This window comes from Paramisgurnus dabryanus, chromosome 12, assembly GCF_030506205.2.
Source record: "Paramisgurnus dabryanus chromosome 12, PD_genome_1.1, whole genome shotgun sequence".
Classification (NCBI taxonomy): domain Eukaryota; kingdom Metazoa; phylum Chordata; class Actinopteri; order Cypriniformes; family Cobitidae; genus Paramisgurnus; species Paramisgurnus dabryanus.
The window spans coordinates 2,501,284-2,520,040 of NC_133348.1; the positions used below are offsets into that span (position 1 = coordinate 2,501,284).

General features: G+C 37.2%; 2 protein-coding genes across 6 annotated transcripts in view; one reads left to right on the forward strand and one right to left on the reverse strand.

Moving 5' to 3' along the window:
- hivep2a (HIVEP zinc finger 2a) overlaps nt 1–4,604 on the reverse strand; it is a 77,822-nt gene extending 73,218 nt beyond the window's left edge. The window contains exons 1-2 of one of the 2 annotated variants that reach the window (XM_065256151.2): nt 4,142–4,604; nt 1,144–1,196 (exon numbers count right to left, since the gene is read on the reverse strand). The gene's annotated coding sequence lies outside the window, so the exon portion shown is untranslated. Of the gene's footprint in view, nt 1–1,143; nt 1,197–1,621; nt 2,025–4,141 lie in introns of those variants that run through there. The other variant, XM_065256150.2, reaches the window with a different exon arrangement.
- Nucleotides 4,605–15,397: 10,793 nt separating this feature from the next.
- Nucleotides 15,398–18,757, forward strand: part of aig1 (androgen-induced 1 (H. sapiens)) — a 54,299-nt gene continuing 50,939 nt past the window's right edge. For 3 of the 4 annotated variants that reach the window (XR_010528667.2, XM_065256155.2, XM_065256156.2), the window contains exon 1: nt 15,398–15,613. Coding sequence is in view for 3 of the 4 variants with exons in the window: in XM_065256155.2 (XP_065112227.1) it covers nt 15,473–15,613 (141 nt within the window). In the remaining variant the exon portion in view is untranslated. The remainder of the gene's footprint in view (nt 15,614–18,757) is intronic. The other variant, XM_065256157.2, reaches the window with a different exon arrangement.

The window sequence follows — 18,757 nt, forward strand, 5'->3', positions numbered from 1 at the left end:
GTATAGTTTTAATGGGAAAATAAATTTATATTTTAAGTATTTATATGTATACATATATGTATATAAATTACATATAAATAAAAAAATGTATATACACACATGTAAATATATATATATATATATATATATATAAATAATTATTATACACAGTACACATATATATATATATATGATATATAAACAAAAAAATGAAACGATTAGTTGCGATTAATCGTTATTCAGGCATACAACTGACATATTTACATATTATATAACATATTACTTTTTGTATTAATACTTCTCAGCATTGAGTAAAATATATAAACTTTCTCTTCAGTTTGTTTGCCATCTTTAATTTTTCTACTGAGCTTGGTGCAATGCATTCTGGGATTGCCTTCTCTGTGTACATACGATGCTGCCTTGGAATTTGGCCAAAGCGAGGTATCATAACAACAAAGTACGCCTGTGACATCTTAAAATATGGTCACTGTAGGCAGCACACTAGGTTTCAGAACAAAGCAATATAGTATATGAAAATAACTGTAGGCCTACCTCGAACCAACACTGTTCACATAAACAGTGCATGCATGCAACTGAAGAGGGCTATATTATAGATTTGTGTAACAGATTAGAAAGTTCTTAATACTTTTACTATTTTCACTTCCTCATTCCTTTAGTCCCACTAATTCGTGTTCTTTGTTATCTCGCACTCCATCTGAACAAAGTTGACTACAAGTTCATCAGAAGAGGCAGAAAATAATGAGAACTGAGTAAGACTTTCAGTTACAATGAAATTCATCATACCCATAATGAATAATTAGTCCAACTCAATTACCTGCTTATTAATAATGTAGCCCTATTAACAAAGCACGGAAACTAAAAAAGGTGTGATGGGTACCAAGTAATCTTTTTGCTTGTTCCTTTTGAAAACATTCATGCCGAAACTACCACCCTACTGTATGTGCATTTCTGCAAACAGATTAGCACTGGTTTCTTCTGACCGTCCAGAAATACACAGAAATTGATGACGTTGCTGTCAATAAAGGCTATCATTTTAGCATAAACCACATCATTAACACCTATGTGCTGCGCCATAACAGAAACAATTTGTCATAAATATGTCACAGTGTAACTTCAACACAACATATTTAAAACATACTTTACCTAAAGTTGCAATCCTTGGAATTAAATCCAGGTACACACCCTCCTCACACACCCTGTACAAAAAGAAAAAAATTAAAATTATGTCATTAAGCATGCTAGTTTTACTACAACATCACAAACATGTAAACCTTACTATAAATATGCAATACGCAGTAATATTCATTTGTTTATTACCAAAGACCTCACTAATCAAAAATGGGCAAAGTATCCGAATTTCACAGTATCAGCAAAGGTACGTCAGTGGGTTGAAAAACTTGTTCCTACTTTCAGTTAAACGGTAAATGAGTCCAGCATCTGTCAGACCCTCTATCCGTACCTGACAGCCCACTTACCCAGTCACTTCAACCAGAAAACAAACAGTACGCATCTTGAAATAAAACTAGTTACAGTGTAACCAGCATTTTATCTCTTTTACTTTCATTCTCATTTTATCCCTCTCCTCCACCACTACATCTCTCTGCCCTGGCCAGATGCCCACCTGACATTGCATCCTGCAGATCCCCGGGGTCTCCAATCGTCCTTCCTCTCTGCTGTTGCCAGTCGCGCAAGCCCGTACAATCACCATTTGCTCACGTTCTGTGCGACAAGCTATTTCCCTGCCACTGTCTGCAGCTTTCTCTCACTCTCTCTCTTTCGCTCGCTCGCTCACTCACTCGCTCTCTCCCTCCTCCTTCCCCTCCCTCTCGCTCACACACTATTTTTTTGGTTGCTCGCACTCTGCCACCTTCACTCGCTCAGAGAAAGGAGCAGCACGAAAGAGCGAAAGAAACGCTCATGTTTCTTCGGCATAAGCTGCTGCTCTCCGATTGGCCAGATGGAGCGAAGGGGGTGTCGGGCACACAGGCAATGGTTGCAGACAGAGAACTGGCATTAAAATAGGTCTCGCCTTGCCCTGCTGCTGCAGAAAACGAAAGAAAAGAAGGGGGCGAGTTGGAGAGCGAGTGCGAGACTACCTCTTTTTCAAAGCAGGAAGGAGGGGAGGCCGTGAGTATTTCCTGTTGTGCAGCTGAAGCGAGCGAGGACGTCACTCGCAGCATTCGCACCCTGGCGGGTGTCAACACAGACGCCGGCTCAACTTGACAACTCTCACGGCGGCTTCAGGATAACAACAGACCTGCATCCTGACGTGTACCTGGTTGAATTTAATACTATAAATTCATTCTGTAGCCTGTAAATGCTGCAGTGTGTGCATACCAGCAGACTCTCAGTTGAGGGAATCTATTAAAAGCACATCCACCGTTTTCACTTATCTCAGATTGTCCTCGATAAGCTATCAGCCCCATGGCATACACTTGTACATGACAAACCTAAATCGCTATCTTTCATCCTAACCTTGCATTCTTGTGAAGAAATCCAATTATGTAACTTGACACAACAGGTGGAAAAGCACGACCCAGATATAGGCCTCTATTCATGTGACATTCCTGGCAATGGTGATACACCAAGCATTTCCTTCTAGAGTGAATCCCCTTCCTCTTATCATGCACACGAAAAACAACAGTGGCTTTTTGCACAATTTAGCATTTAACCACAACTGGTGCACACCAATTTTAGTGGTAACACATATACATTTTTGATAAGGCAGCATGCAGAAGTAATTACAGTATACTACTCAGTTCAGTTCACTTCATTTTGTTAGCAATTAAATAGTAGTACAATACTTATGTACAAATTAGCTCACATGCCACAAACAGTTCACTTACAGAATCATTTATAATACATAAAGGGCTTTGCAGCCAAATACAGTGTTGTGGTTCGAGTAGGGCCTTCCTAAGCTTGCCTGCAATAGGACTAGTTTGGTCTGGGGAACTGGCTTTCACAACAAAGACTATCTGGAGGTCACTCCAAAACCGAATCTGTTTGAATGTATAGTGTAAACACACAGTGGGTCAGTTTAACTTTAAAAACAACTTTCCATGAGAAACAATTACAAACCAATTGCCAGAAAGCCTAGATGTGTCATAGCTGAAGAAGGAAATCAATTTGATTGATTTTGTTGTGGAAAAAATGTGTAAGGACATTTATCAAACCTCCAACTCTGTCTGTTTCCTCTTGATAGATAGAACTCAGGTGATGGAAAAGAAAATTATGTTTATACATCATGTGTCAGTGTCAGGAAGAGATACTGAGGGGTGTGTTTATGCATTGCATTACACACATATATCAACCAAGAGAAAGGAGCACTGGCTCATCTGTTTGGCATAGTCAAATAAACTAATTTGCCTGATGGGTTGTAAATACTTGGCTGCACCCTTGACCCTTCTGCACTGCTGTGCTCTACACAATTACATAATGCTACTGTCCATACATGACACACATTGCATAAGGCGTCTATTTATAATACAAGAACAGGAGAACAATAATTCTGTTTAGCTTTGGAGTCAAAATTGAGAAATTCATATGCAGATAACAAAAAACATAACTTTCCAAGCATTTTCATTTGAAGAACAGATGGTGAATCTAAAAATAACACCAATAAAAAGCAACAACAAAATGTTCCAGCACATCATCATAATACAGTAATTCGTTTCAGATAACATCTGATGTGAGCAACAATCGTACGTAGAGGTTCCCCCTAAGATGGGCCCTTCACTGACTGAGAGCACGTCATGGAACATTCCCGGAACGAGCCAAAGCCCCGCCCACCTTCTCTCTCCTGCTCACACACATACACGGGCACTGTGTACATGAAAATACAGATCACAACATTACACAGGACGCCGATAAAAACAACAGTCCACAATAACACAAACGACACTGACCCTTTGAGGGGGCGACCATCGTAAGAATTAGGACAAGGTCGACTTATTGTCGTATTCCCTCACCAGCCGTACAAATTCCTCTGGCTGTTTGTTACGCAATCTTCACTATCTGCAAGAACACTGGGTATTCCCCAAATATCCTATTAAACGGAGGAGACGCGTCTCGCAACACGGTTACGGTTATAAAAGAATGACATTGCCTCAGATACAAAGTAATAAGGTGCGCGTTCACTTACCGGTAAAACGCGTTCAAATCCGCCCCCTTTGAAAGGTCCACAACATTTCAGGCGAATGTCAACCTCCTTATGTCAACTCCAGTGACGCTTACCTCTCAATGTATCACTTTAATTTCGAAATGTTTAAATTCGCTGGGAAATTGTAGCGATTCTGCAAAAGCCAGATGTGCGCTGCGCGTTTGCTTCAGGAAGAGATGAAAGTGAGTAAGTCCGCTTCGGCTGGGGCTTGAGGGGGGGACAGACAGGGTTATTCCTAGCGCCGCTTCCCAGAATAGAAAAGCAGCGTGAGCGCATGAGTGAAGAGGAGAGAAGTAGCTGGCGTTTGTCAGCGTGACTGTGACGTCATCGGATCCCCCAGCGCGCGTCCCGGAGTGAGGTACAACCCTTGGAGCGGCAGAGAGGGAAGAAGGAGGAGGGAGGGAGGGAATGGGGTTGACCGAGACAACCCGCCCGGCCTCTTCCTAGTCTTCTTGATAGGAGGAGGGAACTCCCTTGGCGAAATTTCCTCGGAACTGGCTGCGGGTGCGCGCAACTGCAAACCGCGACAGATGTTGAGAGTTGCTTGTATTTGATTTTGCAGGGCGTTGCGGGAACGCGCCATGACATTAGGTCTACTTGACTTGTAAATCTTGCTAGAGTACCGGAGTAAGACGTCATTGAAATACCGCTTCATAATATTATATTGCAGTCATGATTTTTTATTTGTCCCAAGATAAACCTGTAGATAATGCACAATTGTAATCATTTATGGTGTACTTTACAATCTGTAACTTCTTTCAGCATTTAATAGTTTCCTTGTTGTCCTTGGATTTCTCTCCATTCTTGCATGAGAAAAATGCATGTGGTAAATGCAGATGTACAGCATAGTTCATTGTCAGTTCTGCGTCATGTGACTGTACTTCTTGTTTAGGCCCAAGTCGTAATTTATATTTATGCATAAACTTCATTCAAATTGACTCATACATATTTTTTCATTGTTATGTGTGTTCATGGGATCAACCTTGCAAAAAATAATACTTTACCAACTGAGCTACGAGAACACCAAATAAACAACGTTGGTTACTAAAGTCTACAAACTAAACAACAGAATTCTTGCATAATTTACAAAGCTGCTCCAACTTTCTCTCTCTGTGCTTTGTCCTTTCTGTATTGTGTTAAATGCGTTACTGGATAGGACTTTATGTTTCCCATAAAGAGCTTGCGATCATCAGATGAGTCCTGGAGTTCCCATCGCATTCTCAATAGGGAGCTCCTCTCTAATCGTCAGCAAGGGCATCCCCAAAGACACCTGGCATCTGATTCACTCCAGCGTAATTGACAGAGCACACAAATAAATCAGCGTTGCCGGACCTGCTTAGACAATCAGAGTCAATAGCACGATCCTGCAGGAAATAAAAGGAAATGAAAATGTCTGTTCTTGACCCAAAGGGCATGTTTCATCAACATTTATCAAGTCATCTTGTTGCACTGCTTGGCTTTTACTGTTGGAGAGCGCCTGCACGTATTCAACATGCAGAGTCATTTGCTCAAGGACATTAAGGTGTTCCCTGCAGCCCAGAGCTGTTCTCAGTAAATCACCAGTGGACCGGATAAAATCACAGTGCTATTATAAATGTTTGAATGTCATGAATCACGCTGCACTGTTGCTTCCCAGAAACATAAGTGGACTTTACTAAAAGCAGAACAAAACTCCTATGACTCTGATTACTAAAATCATTTTTTTAAATAATTTACATACTTATTTTTTATGACCATAGTGCACAGTTAGCCTAATGTAGACGTTAAACTACGTCAGCAAAGACGAGAATAAAAGAAAAGCTTTGTACAAGAGAACAAAAGGCATGCCTTTATGTGACTAAGCTCATTGTTTATGACTGTGTGTGCATTTACAGTACAGTAACCAGTAAGTTACTGTAAATTTGGTTGAATTCATGTTATGGATCAGCATAAACAGTTTAAGAACTTAAAAGACTAAAGCACTGAATGTTTTTGAAACTTGAATTTGCAAATGTTTTGAAAGTAATTTTTAATATAACTTAATTAATTTAATTAATTTATATTTAATTAAACTTTAACTAAAAGATTTGTCTATTTTCTTTAAAAAAAATCCAGATTATTTACTCACCACCATGTCATTCAAAATGTTGATGTCTTTCTTTGTTCAGTTGAGAAGAAATTATGTTTTTTGAGGAAAATAGGATTTTTCTCATTTGAATGGACTTTAATGGACCCCAACACTTAACAGTTTTAATGCAGTTTAAAATTGCAGTTTCAAAGGACTCAAAACGATCCCAAACGTGGTATAAGGGTCTTATCTAGCGAAATGATTGTCATTTTTGACAAGAAAAATAAAAAATATGCACTTTTAAACCACAACTTCTCGACTATCTCCGGTCCTGTGACGCGCCAGCGCGACCTCACGCAATACGTTAAGAGGTCATGCAAAACTATGCCCCAGTGTTTACCAATGTGGAGAAAGAGGACCGTTCCGATGTTGTTGTATGTCGAATGATAATAATTAATGTCTTTGTGTCAGTTTATTGTTTAAAATGGTCCGCAAATGTGCGTTTCATATATGTAACACGTGACCTTTCCACGGCATTACGCAATTGAGGTCGTGCTGGCATGTCACAGGACCGGAGGAAGATGAGAAGTTGTGGTTTAAATCTGCATATTTTTTATTTTTCTTGTCAAAAATGACAATTGTTTTGCTAGATAAGACCATTATGCCTCGTTTGGGATCGTTTAGAGTCCTTTGAAACTGCAATTTTTAACTGCATTAAAACGGTTACGTGTTGGGGTCTATTAAAGTCCATTAAAATGAGAAAAATCCTGGAATGTTTTCCTCAAAAAACATAATTTCTTCTCGACTGAACAAAGAAAGACTTCAACATTTTGGATGACATGGTGAGTAAATTATCTGGATTTTTTTTTCAAGTAAATGAAAAAATAATAGCATTTCTAGCAAAATCTGAAATCTCAGCACAATCTCATGGCAATTCGTACATATTTTATGGGGTGGCTAATTCATAGTAGGCTAATTTGTACGACCACATTAGTACATTTTTGTACAATGTGCTTTCAGCCCTATGAAGTTTGGATTAGGGGATTCATTATTGTTGTTTTTTTTCTAATAATTGTACGTTTTTGTATGATTCACTTTTTATGCCGACCCATAAAATACGTACAAATTCCTGTGAGATCAGGCTGGAGATCTTTACTTTTATTCTTTACAGTAGCTCTACAATTGTGTTCTTTGTTATTCAGATGTTAAAAGCAAGACCGAATATCAATAGCATTGAATTTCCTCCTGACTTACATAGAGGCCCATTTCAAGCTGCACATATAACCTAAAAGATCTCACATAAAGATACTATGTATGACACATGAATATAGCCCAAGGCTGTATCTGTTTCTCTAGAAGAGATGGTGTAAAATTGCCTCGAACCACATTTCATTTCACCAATGCTCACTTAAAGAGAACGACCTCGCCCTTCGAGTTTTCCCCCAAGAAATCCTCAGCTATTGTGTGCAGTGTTCACACACCTGTGATTAACCTCAGCAATACGTCAATGACAGGAATCCCAACACTTCTTTTCTGCGGTTGCCAGGAAATTACATAAGAGCATGTTACAGTTGACAAAGGTCATTTGGTCTCTACGATAAGGCAGGGCACTAATGTGGCATGACAGTGAATCCTCATTAAACGATTCCTTTCATCTTATGTAATGTACCTGTGAGCTGTAAAACCGCCCTGTAAAACTGACAAATGCCTGACAAGCAGACACACCTAAAGTCTCAGAGTTATTAACATTTCAAACTCATTCCATTGCTGGGTCTGCTGACTATTAAAAAAGAGAGAGAGACTATTAAAGTGTTCATTTCCAGGAATATTGCCTAAATTACCTTTTGATGAATCACATGTTAAATATCTGTTGAAAGAACAGGATCTGAATGATCCTGTTGAGTTTTGCATGAACTAATATTGTATCAGTTCGAGACTGAAAAAAAAACTTTTATAGATTTACAGATTTTTAATGAATTTTTTTGCTGAAGGTCACTTGTTCTCTCTGATTGAGGAATGGCCTTAAGACCTCTGGTGGCTGAGAATGATATTGCAATGTCACTGACCACTATTGGGTTGATGAACATAATTATTAATTAAATATTATTTTGCTTATTCCTTATAAAAAGAATTTATATTTGTCGTTTAGGGGCAGTTTCCCAGACAGAGCTTATCCTAGTCCCAGACTTAATGTTTGAGCTGCCTTAAAAAATGCATATTTTTATTTTTCGTGTCAAAAATGACAATCGTTTCGCTAGATAAAACCCTTATGCCTCGTTTGAAATGGTTTAGAGTCCTTTGAAACTCTGTTGTATAAAACTGTTAAATGTTGGGTTAAGTGTTAAGTGTTGGGTTCCATTTAAGTCCATTAAAATGAGAAAATCCTGGAATGTTTTCCTCAAAAAACATAATTTCTTCACGACTGAACAAAGAAAGACATCAACATTTTGCATGACATGGTGGTGAGTAAATTATCTGTATTTTTTTTTAAGAAAATTGACTAATCCTTTAATTTAAAACACCTTGTACTGACATATCTTTACATATATCAAGGCCATTGTTTTATCTCAAGAACCACAACAGTATGGTTTTTTTGTAAATTTGTTTGTAAAAACTACTTAAAGGTATAGTTCACCCAAAAATGAAAATTCTGTCATCATTCTGTGGAATGTTTGTAACCAAACTGTTCATGAGCCCCATTCACTTCCATGGTATTCTTTTTTCCTATATGAAAGTGAATGGGGCTCATGATCGGTTTGGTTTCAAACATTCCTTAAATTATCTTCCTATGTGGTCATCAGAAAAAAAATACATTTATATAGGTTTGGTATAACATAGGGTAAGTAAATGATGACATAATTTTCCTTTTTGTGTAAACTATCCCTTTAAATGTCTTAATATAACTAAGGCCTAGTCCTGGATTAATCTAAACCCTGTCTGGGAAACTACCCCTTAGTGATTTAGTGACAACAATCAATATATCATTAACAGGACCCAACACATTTTAATACTGATAAAAATCTAGTTCTGCACAATTCATTGATAAAAATTGGCCGAACGTTAAATTATTAAATAACAATACAGTGTTAAACATGTATCCGTGCAACTCTGGAAGTAATGGGATATGAGATGATTATAAAATGGCAGCACCTTCCAAAGACAACCTGAGATTCAATTTAATAGCTGAATAATTTATTTCATTTATCAAAACATTATACTGAACAGTCTAACAACTTTAAATACTGATTCATAAGAACCAATAAAACAAAGGAAATGGTTTGTGCTAAAGTTTTGGAGAAAAGTGAACAGTCAAAAAAAGTCTCTTTCAAAAAGTACACATTTGAAGTTTTAACGTCCATCCATATTTATTTTTCAATCTATTTTACAAACAGAAAATACTGGAAATATGTACAAAAAATAAAAAAAAAAATTTTCATGACTAAATTTCTTCTTTAGCCATCGTCCGTGATTAATATGACCTCTCTTGGCACTAAACACATCTTGAGCGTTTTTGAGCAGAATGAAGTAAAAAGACAAATTTATTTAAAATTAGAAATTAGGATTTAATTTAATTTAGGTTTAAGAGATCCTGCAGTTTCCTGTTATTGCTTAAGTCGAAGGGGAGTTTACCCTAAAAACTTGACACATCAGTTAACTTTTTTTTATACAGTTTTTAATACTATATACACATTTCTTATATTTTCCGGATTTATTCTATTAAAGAGACTGAATAAAAATTATATATGACCACTATAACATTACAAAAACAACAAATCAAATTTTGGCATGGTGGCCTTGGACTTTTGCATGGTACTGTACATGTTGGTACCACATTTACTTAAATGGCATCTTGAAGCTGCCCCACTACAGCTTGAGACCATTTTTTGACATTTTTTTTTACACATTCTCAGAAATAAAGGTATAAAAGTTGTCACTTTCAAAAGTAAGTTGAAAAAAAAAAGTTGTATCCAAAGAGTGCATATTAGTACTTCAAAGGTACATATTGGCAGTTCAAAGATACATATTTGTACCTACAGTAAATGGTACATATTAGGACCTTTTTTAAAGGGTACTGCCCCAGTGACAGCTTCCTTTATTTTTGACAGTGCAGTATGTGAAAAAGTATTGAAATAGTTCGGCAAGAAGAGGCGAGTTAATCCTATTTAGCTGTCACATTCAATAGCATCTGTGTGTTATTATTGCTCATTATTTTGTTTGCAAAGCTCTTATGCTGTCAAGGTGGATGTTTGCATTTTGTACACACTTTCTTTATCTCCACACCAGTGCGAGTGAAGTGTTTACACACCTCTTCACAGCCACCTGGCTTTCACACCTCTCCATTAAACACCAAATACCACACCCTTTATGCTTAAAACTTATCTGTCCTCACTGGGTCTGGGTCTATGTAGCTTCAAACACTTTAATACGGAATGGTGCATTATTATAGAAACACGGTTGCTTTCAGTAATGGCTTTATGAACAGTATCATTTATTGCTTGTCCAAGAAAGCTGTTGGCACAGTAATACTCAAATTTCACTTCCACAAAAACAATTATAACTTGCCACATGCATCTTTCATTCTTAAGCAAATGAACCATTAGAGAATTGAGAAACAAAGGAAGGAGTTTTTTTTACTGTACTATGTAAAGTTATGGGGTTTTTTGTAAGAAAGGTACAACCCCAAAAGTTAACTTTAAAACTTTCTCGGATGGTTGGATGCATTAAAGGTTTGTGTGAGCGAAGACAATAAACATTAAATTGTGCATAAAATAGGTAAGACTGTCTCCAACTTAAAGGGAAATGGTGTACTAGTCCAGGTCACAGTTGCATTGTTGTAGTAGTAGCTTATTTGGTAGAGCATTGCATTTTCAGCACAAAGGTCATGCGTTTTATTTAATACTTTATAGATTATTGTAAATAAATGTTTATTTTGTCAATATAGATAGATGAATATGCGTCATTCCTGAAAACAGCCATACAAGTGCGTCTATTGAAACATCAGTCGGCTATCCATGCTCTTTGCAAACATCCTATCTGTGTGTATGTGATATGATTACATTTATATTTTATGCATTTGGCAGATGCTTTTATCCAAAGCGACTTACAGTGCATTACAACGTATACATTTTACCAGTGTGTGTGTTCCCATGACCTTTTGCACTGCTAATGCAATGAGCATAGAGGAGCATTAACAATAGGACATGAAACCAAATTTAAATCTGGAGACAATTATAATGCATAAATAATATTTGCTCATTATCTGTTGGTTGGTTGGTTTCTTATAAAGGGATATCTAATTGGAAAATCTAAAACAAAGGTAAAGCCAGTGAGCAAATGTGTGCATTCTTTCTCTTTAATGTCTGCAGATCCAAACATCAATGCTCACGGTGTTTGGGTCCATGGCATGATGTTGTTAATAAACCAGCGGCCCAAATATACTTCAGTAACTCTTTTAGGTTTGCATGCACAAGAGCATATTACCCTAAGTGCATGAAATCTGGCTGCAGATTTGGCCAGAGATTGATAAGGGAAAAAAGGATTAGAGTGATTTTCCCCTGCACGACTCCAACCGTGGCGAGATGTATCCAAAAGTCAGATATATTGCTCTATACTGTGACTGTAGACTGCATTATAACTTGTGGTTCGGTGTCTTAAACTGTCTTTTTAAATGTGGTTGAATAATGGTTGCTATCATGCATTTTATTGGCTATAACCTGGGCTGTGAATTTTTTTAAGTTAACAGAAAATTGAAACAGACATAGACAGTATAGCAGGCCAGCCACAAAGCCACAAGTGCACAACCTCTCAGATGTTTTTCTCTGCTGCATTTACTATGGCTTTATTATTTATCATGTTAATTCATCATACATGTTGAGTTTAAAATTTGAATTTGAATAATACAAGCCTTTATTTAGAAATTAAGTGTCAGACATCGAGGCACCTAACTAGATAGATTTGACCTTTAGCTTTGTATTGCATAATACTAAGATCTACACTGTAGGATCACACTCGCATGCCAGAGAGTTTGGGGTCGACTGAACTTAAAGATGTTTTGAATGACCGGTGGGTGCACACATCTAGAGCCTCATGCACATCTCACTGAAGTGCACTTACTGTGAACAAGTATACCTCAGTTTTGGAAACTCTTGCACGCTCCCCACAGCTAACCGCAAACTGCGAAGCACTCATGCACTTTGGAAGACCCCATCGAACCCCACGGTAGGTGAAGGGCCTGCGCAGCAGTTAGCGTGTCTTGTATTTGCTTTAGGGTTTCTCATTTTGCTTATGGGGCTTGGGTTGAGTTAGATAAATATGAGGCTTTGAAACACTTTAACACACATTATTTTAAGCACTTCAGGGGCCTGATGTATTTATGAAAAAGCTTTAGCATGTTTGTTATACTGTATTTATGCATTTGGCCAACACACTAATCCAAAGCGACTTAAAGGCACAGTCCATGATCTCAATGTTGACATTTGAAATCACTTAAACAAACACGCCCCTACCCCAATAGAATCTGGACCTTCTTTTGATGGACCCACCCCACACATACACAACCCAGACAACGATGTCGGCTAGTAGATCGACACGCACCTGATTGGCTACAAGTGTGTTTTGGTAGTCAGCCCACTCCTTTTTCCAAAGCACTTTTTTAGAAATCGTGCACTCCGCCTTTAAGTACGTATAGACATACGTTTTTTTTTAGTAGCTATGTACGTTCCCTGAGGATCAAACCCATGACCTTCGCAACATTAGCTGAGCTACAGGAACACTGCAGCTGTGAATAAATGTGGATGTTACATAATGTGTCAAAACATGAACACCTTTGATTTTACAAAACGATATTAAATGTGATGGCTAAGTCTGTGTATATTATGCATCATATCTCTTGAAGTAAAAAATAATCCTAAGGTAATATGGGGATAAAACTGAAAAGGGAATATAGTTCAGATCACAGAAGTAAAACCGGCCCATCCAGTACTGAGTTAAGTGGAGGAAGGCGTAGTTCTTTAATCTTCATTCCTAATAGCTGGGTTCTGGAAACCATTTGTTTGCCTGTGGCAAGGGATTTTCCACTGTAAACCTCTTTGGCTGCCTTGTTGAATCATAATTCAGGTTGAACGGGGGCAACATTTTTGCGTTCTACCATCTGTCATCACTAAAACAATGATGGACCCAAATGGGCAATTATAGATTACAGTAAGACTGTAAGGAAATGCACGTTTTCATTTTTTGTACATTTAATATAAAAATGGCCTCGAAGTAAAAAAATAATGTGATAAAGAGCTTTAAAGGATAAGTCCATTTTCTTAAAAAAAAAAAAAATCCAGATAGTTTATTCACCACCATGTCATCCAAAATTGATGTCTTTCTTTGTTCAGTCGAGAAGAAATTAAGTTTTTTGAGGAAAACATTCCAAAGATTTTTTTAATTTTAATGGACTTTAATGGACCCCAACACTTAACAGTTTTAATGCAGTTTACAATTGCAGTTTCAACTGAGTTTTAAAGGACTCTAAACAATCCCAAACAAGGCTTTAGGTCTTATCAACGATTGTCATTTTTGACATGAAAAAAATGCACTTTTAAACCACAACTTCTTGTCTATCTCCAGTCCTGTGACATGCCAGCGCGACCTCACGTAATTGCGTAATGCCGTGGAAAGGTCATGTGTTACATATATGAAACGCACATTTGCAGACCATTTTAAACAATAAACTGACACAAAGACATTAATTAGTATCATTCCACATACAACAACGTCGGAACGGCCCTCTTTCTCCACACTTGTGAACACTGGGACGTACTTTTGCATACGTCCTCCATGACCTCTTCACGTGATGACGTATTGCATGAGGTCGCGCTGGCGCATCACATGACCGGACATAGATCAGAAGTCGTGGTTTAAAAGTGCATATTTTTTATTTTTCTTGTCAAAAATGACAATTGTTTCGCTAGATAAGACCCTTATGCCAAGTTTGAAATCGTTTAGAGTCCTTTGAAACTGCAATTTAAACTGCATTAAAACTGTTATGTGTTGGGGTCCATTGAAGTCCATTAAAATGAGAAAAATCCTGGAATGTTTTCCTCAAAAAACATAATTTCTTCTCGACTGAACAAAGAAAGTCATCAACATTTTGAATGACATGGTGGTGAGTAAATTATCTGGATTTTTTTAAGAAAGTGGACTAATCCTTTAACAAAAGACAAAGTGACAAATGCAGGCTGTTTGATAGTAGAGTAACTATAACTATTCCTTTCTTGAATTATTTTCATAATTTGCTTACCATCATGATATCCCAGATCTTAAAACAATTTTGTAATAAAATGCAGTCATGTTATTTGGTGCAATAAGTTAAAGTTGTGTTTCGTCACATGACACGCAATAACAAGTTAGATTCGACTTGTGTCAATATATTTTAGCTTATCATGCTGATATGTACTGTATGTTGCTATGGATACGTTTCAGAGAACATATAATCCACTGGACTCATTTGGATTAATTTGATAGACGTATATAGAGCTTGGCCATATTGAGCCCCATATTAGATTATAAGATGAGAGCTTTTTAATATAAAATTATTTATTTGTATATAATTCAAGAAAGGAAGTCATAGGCTACACATCTGCCATGGTGTAAGGGTAAGTAAATTATAAGGTTTTCGTGTCTAAGGACTATACTTTTTACTTCCATTCTTTTCTCTGTGCAATTGAACTTCAAATGTTCAATAGTTTTGTAGCCAAGACTTGTAGTATAAGATATGTCCCTATACTCAAACTATACTCAACATTTGAAGTGGATCAAAAAAGTTGTCCTACGACAAGAACAGGTATTGGGTATTGGTTTTAAGCCAACTCATATGAACGGTTTTGATCCACTTCAAATGTTTACTAGTGTAGCTGAAAAAAATAAACAATTAGTCTAATTTAGCTAATTACGAATTTGGTCTATTTTCGCACTAAATTAGTCCCTATAATGAGGGAAAATGCAGAAAATTATGACCCTAAAAAGATTAAGCACAAGTAGCCGGCACATTTCAGGACGGGCACGAGCCACCACACTGCACAGTGACGTGCGGATGCGTGTTACTATAGCAACAGCCTCCCGCCTTCCTCTCTCCTCGTTCTCGCTCACATCCGCTGCCTCCAGCAACATCTCGCACAGTTACGCGCGACCCTCCCCACCGCCACGCGGCTCACATAACATCAGCGTCCCTCTGTCAACACGATATTTCCAGAGACGGAAATACGACGGGGGAAAGGAAAATGGCGCTCATCCCATCTCAGATCTTAAGAGTAGCGATACTCCTGTCTTATTTTTCCATCCTCTGCAATTACAAAGCCATAGACATGCCCGCGCATCAAACATACGGCGGTAGCTGGAAGTTTCTAACGTTCATAGATTTGGTAAGTGCGTGTGTGCATCGTTCCCATGCAGTGCCTGTTTGTATGAGACGCTATCTCCATAATGCATTAAATATAGACAGGCCCCTCTTATGGTACAATACGTCAGGTTCCTATAATCAGACCAGCGCAAATGACCTTACGTCATATTTACTGATCATTAAAGGTTATCACATGACGTAATGGCTTTTTATTCTCTAGGTGATGTAATGGTTTCCATATTCCTCACATCCTTATTAATAATGAATCTTATTTTAAAAGGTTATGCTGAATTAAGGCCAGTTCTCAATAAGGAGGATATATACAATGGAAGCATTTATAGTTTTGCATATGCATATTGTCTTATGGCACCATTATGTTTCAGTCTGTTAGAGTGAATCTGTATACACACACATATGCATGGACTGTTATAACAGCCTGCGAGCCAATGACTCATGTTTTCCACATAAACTGCCCTTTTCTCCCCTTTTTTAATAATGCTGAATGGAGACCAGCAATAAAAGTTGTTTTGTTTCACACCACATGTGTTCCAGGGCACTGCTTGATAATTTCTAGGAATACTTTTTATGCACATATATGTCCAGTTCTGTTTCATAACACTTTTCCCACATTTACTTTCAAGTTATTCTCTCTCTCTCTCTCTCTCTCTCTCCTTGGAAATGCTTTGGTAAATAAGTGTAGAGCTGAATTTTGATACACTAGAATACACTAATCGATTTGCTGTTTTCCTCGATTTTTGTACATAAGTTGCTTTGGATGAAAGCGGCTGCTAAATGCCTAAGTGTAATGTAATTACTCTAATAAATTGATGTACAACTATATACATTTAATAGTCCATAAACATAACTTGAGTCACTCTCTAAATGCTTGGAGAGATAAGGAGAGTGATTTATTGTATTCACACACAATACAGCATTTACAGTACAGTAGGCGTGCACGAAATTGGGTGGGCGGGAAAACCATTACAGTATTTTGTTTTTCTGCTGTGTATATTGCAATGGCGGCCGGTGACTTCTTTTTTGAGGGTGCATGATGCAAAGCTCATCACAACATGTATGTAGCTCTTCATGTGTGTGATTTGTCATTTCAAAATATGTGTTCGGCACGGCATGTAAATTTATGTGCATCACGTGTGATGTCAAAATAAGTGCCTGCTGCAGATGCGTGCGTCTAAAGGATTTATGATAGTGGAGATTTAAAAAATATTTCCTATAGAATTATTTAATTTTTTTTTATTATCATCATCAAAAAATATCATTACCGCAACATGATATTACATTAAATATATGGATTTACAAACTCAGAGAACTAAAAAGTTGTCTAGGTACTATGACAAACAAAATTTCAACTTTTATCTGGAGAGGAAAAATAAGAACTGCTTACCTGGTTGCCATCTTGAGTGTCACAGTCAATTATGTCCCTTCTAACAATTTTTTTTTTTTTGTGAAAATGTTAGTTCCTTGAGGGTTTAAACAATGATTGAAAATTGTTGTGGAGGATGAGAAAATTGGTCTTGGACACATTTATATTCCTTATTATTGTCTCTACATTTACCAATGATCACCAAATACCACATGTTTCTTTACTGTAAATGTTTATAGTATAACATGCACTGAAGCTCCAAATCCAGTCATGGACACGTTGCGGTAATGAAAATTTTCCCCTTAAATGTGGAAAAAACAACAAAATGGTTTGTATGATGTCATTTGAAATCATGTGCAAAATAGTTCATGAAGAGATGTTTGTAACTGTATGCTTATTATTTTGATTCTCTTACTTTATATTTACTTTTTTATCAAAATGTTTCATAACACCTTATAAGTCTAATTTCGCGAGAATCACCCGCTCGCATTTGCCAGATACGCAATTAATCTTATGTGAAATCAGAGTTTGGTGTTAAATGAGTGTCTTGCGAGTAATTTATGAACGTAAGGGTTTTTTTTATCATAAAGACATAAACCCTTTCGACATGTGTGCAGCAGGCTCGTATTTTGACAAGAGGCATGATGCACATGGTTCACATATGATGCAACAAACACATAATTTGATATGATGAGTAACACACATGACACTTATTTTGAATTTGCACCTCTCTGAAGAGAAGTCACCGGCAGCCATTGGTATATTGCGATATGAGAAATGCTAAAGGACTTCACCAAATAACTTGAACAGCTCTATTTGAGATTAATTAACTTATACCTTGCATTAATCTTATAGCTCTGGGATGGCAGCTCAATGAGAAATATAGTTGCTTGATAGTATTACATACCACTTGTCAGTGACCAGATTGTGTTATTACAATCTGCTTTGGGACCGTTTTAATTGATACCACCATGCCTTCTGTTAGGTTTTCTTTTTTTGCCGTTCTCGTATAGTGTAATACTGGAAAAGGCATTCGAAATAGTTTTCCTATACTAAAAAAAGTATGCTCTGAATGTTCTGCGATGTGATTATTGCATTGACATTGCAATAAGTGCGTCCTAATTTAAGGACCTCTGACATCATTTTTTTTATAGCTTTGCTATAATAAACCTGAATGGTTCTTGTTAAGGGAGAGGTAGTGTAATATTTTTATTAGAACAGATAATATACCCATGTCATGTTTATAAAGATTATCTCAGCATGGCACAAAAAATGCCGGTACATTCACTGTAACATTCACAATAGATCTACTCCATTGTAGTATTGTTAAATTTATCAACACTAAGTAACTACCATTGTGTTGATTGCCTTTACCGTGCCACTTTGATTTCAACCATGTTTTCATCAGACTTCATTAACTATTAAATACAGGGGCTCAGATTTGGGTTTCTGTTTACACAACGGGCCTAGCTCTCAATATCGTACATAAAGCACCTGGTCAAGTGTGGCTGAAGCTTTCAGTGATCTGACATTGAGATACCAACGGTTTAATTAGTGGAGATGCACAGGTATTCTTTGTGTATCATTACTATGATGAAAGGTGGTTATTTCACAGCCGACTGTAAGAGGAGTTGGTAACACTTTACAGTAAGGTTGGATTTGTTAAAGAGCACCTATTGTCCGATTCACGATTTTATATCCTTTGGTGTGTAAGTGTGTATTAGTAGGGGACAGCGGGGCACAACCTAACACTTTTTGGTTTTGGCTCAATCATTCAAAAAATAT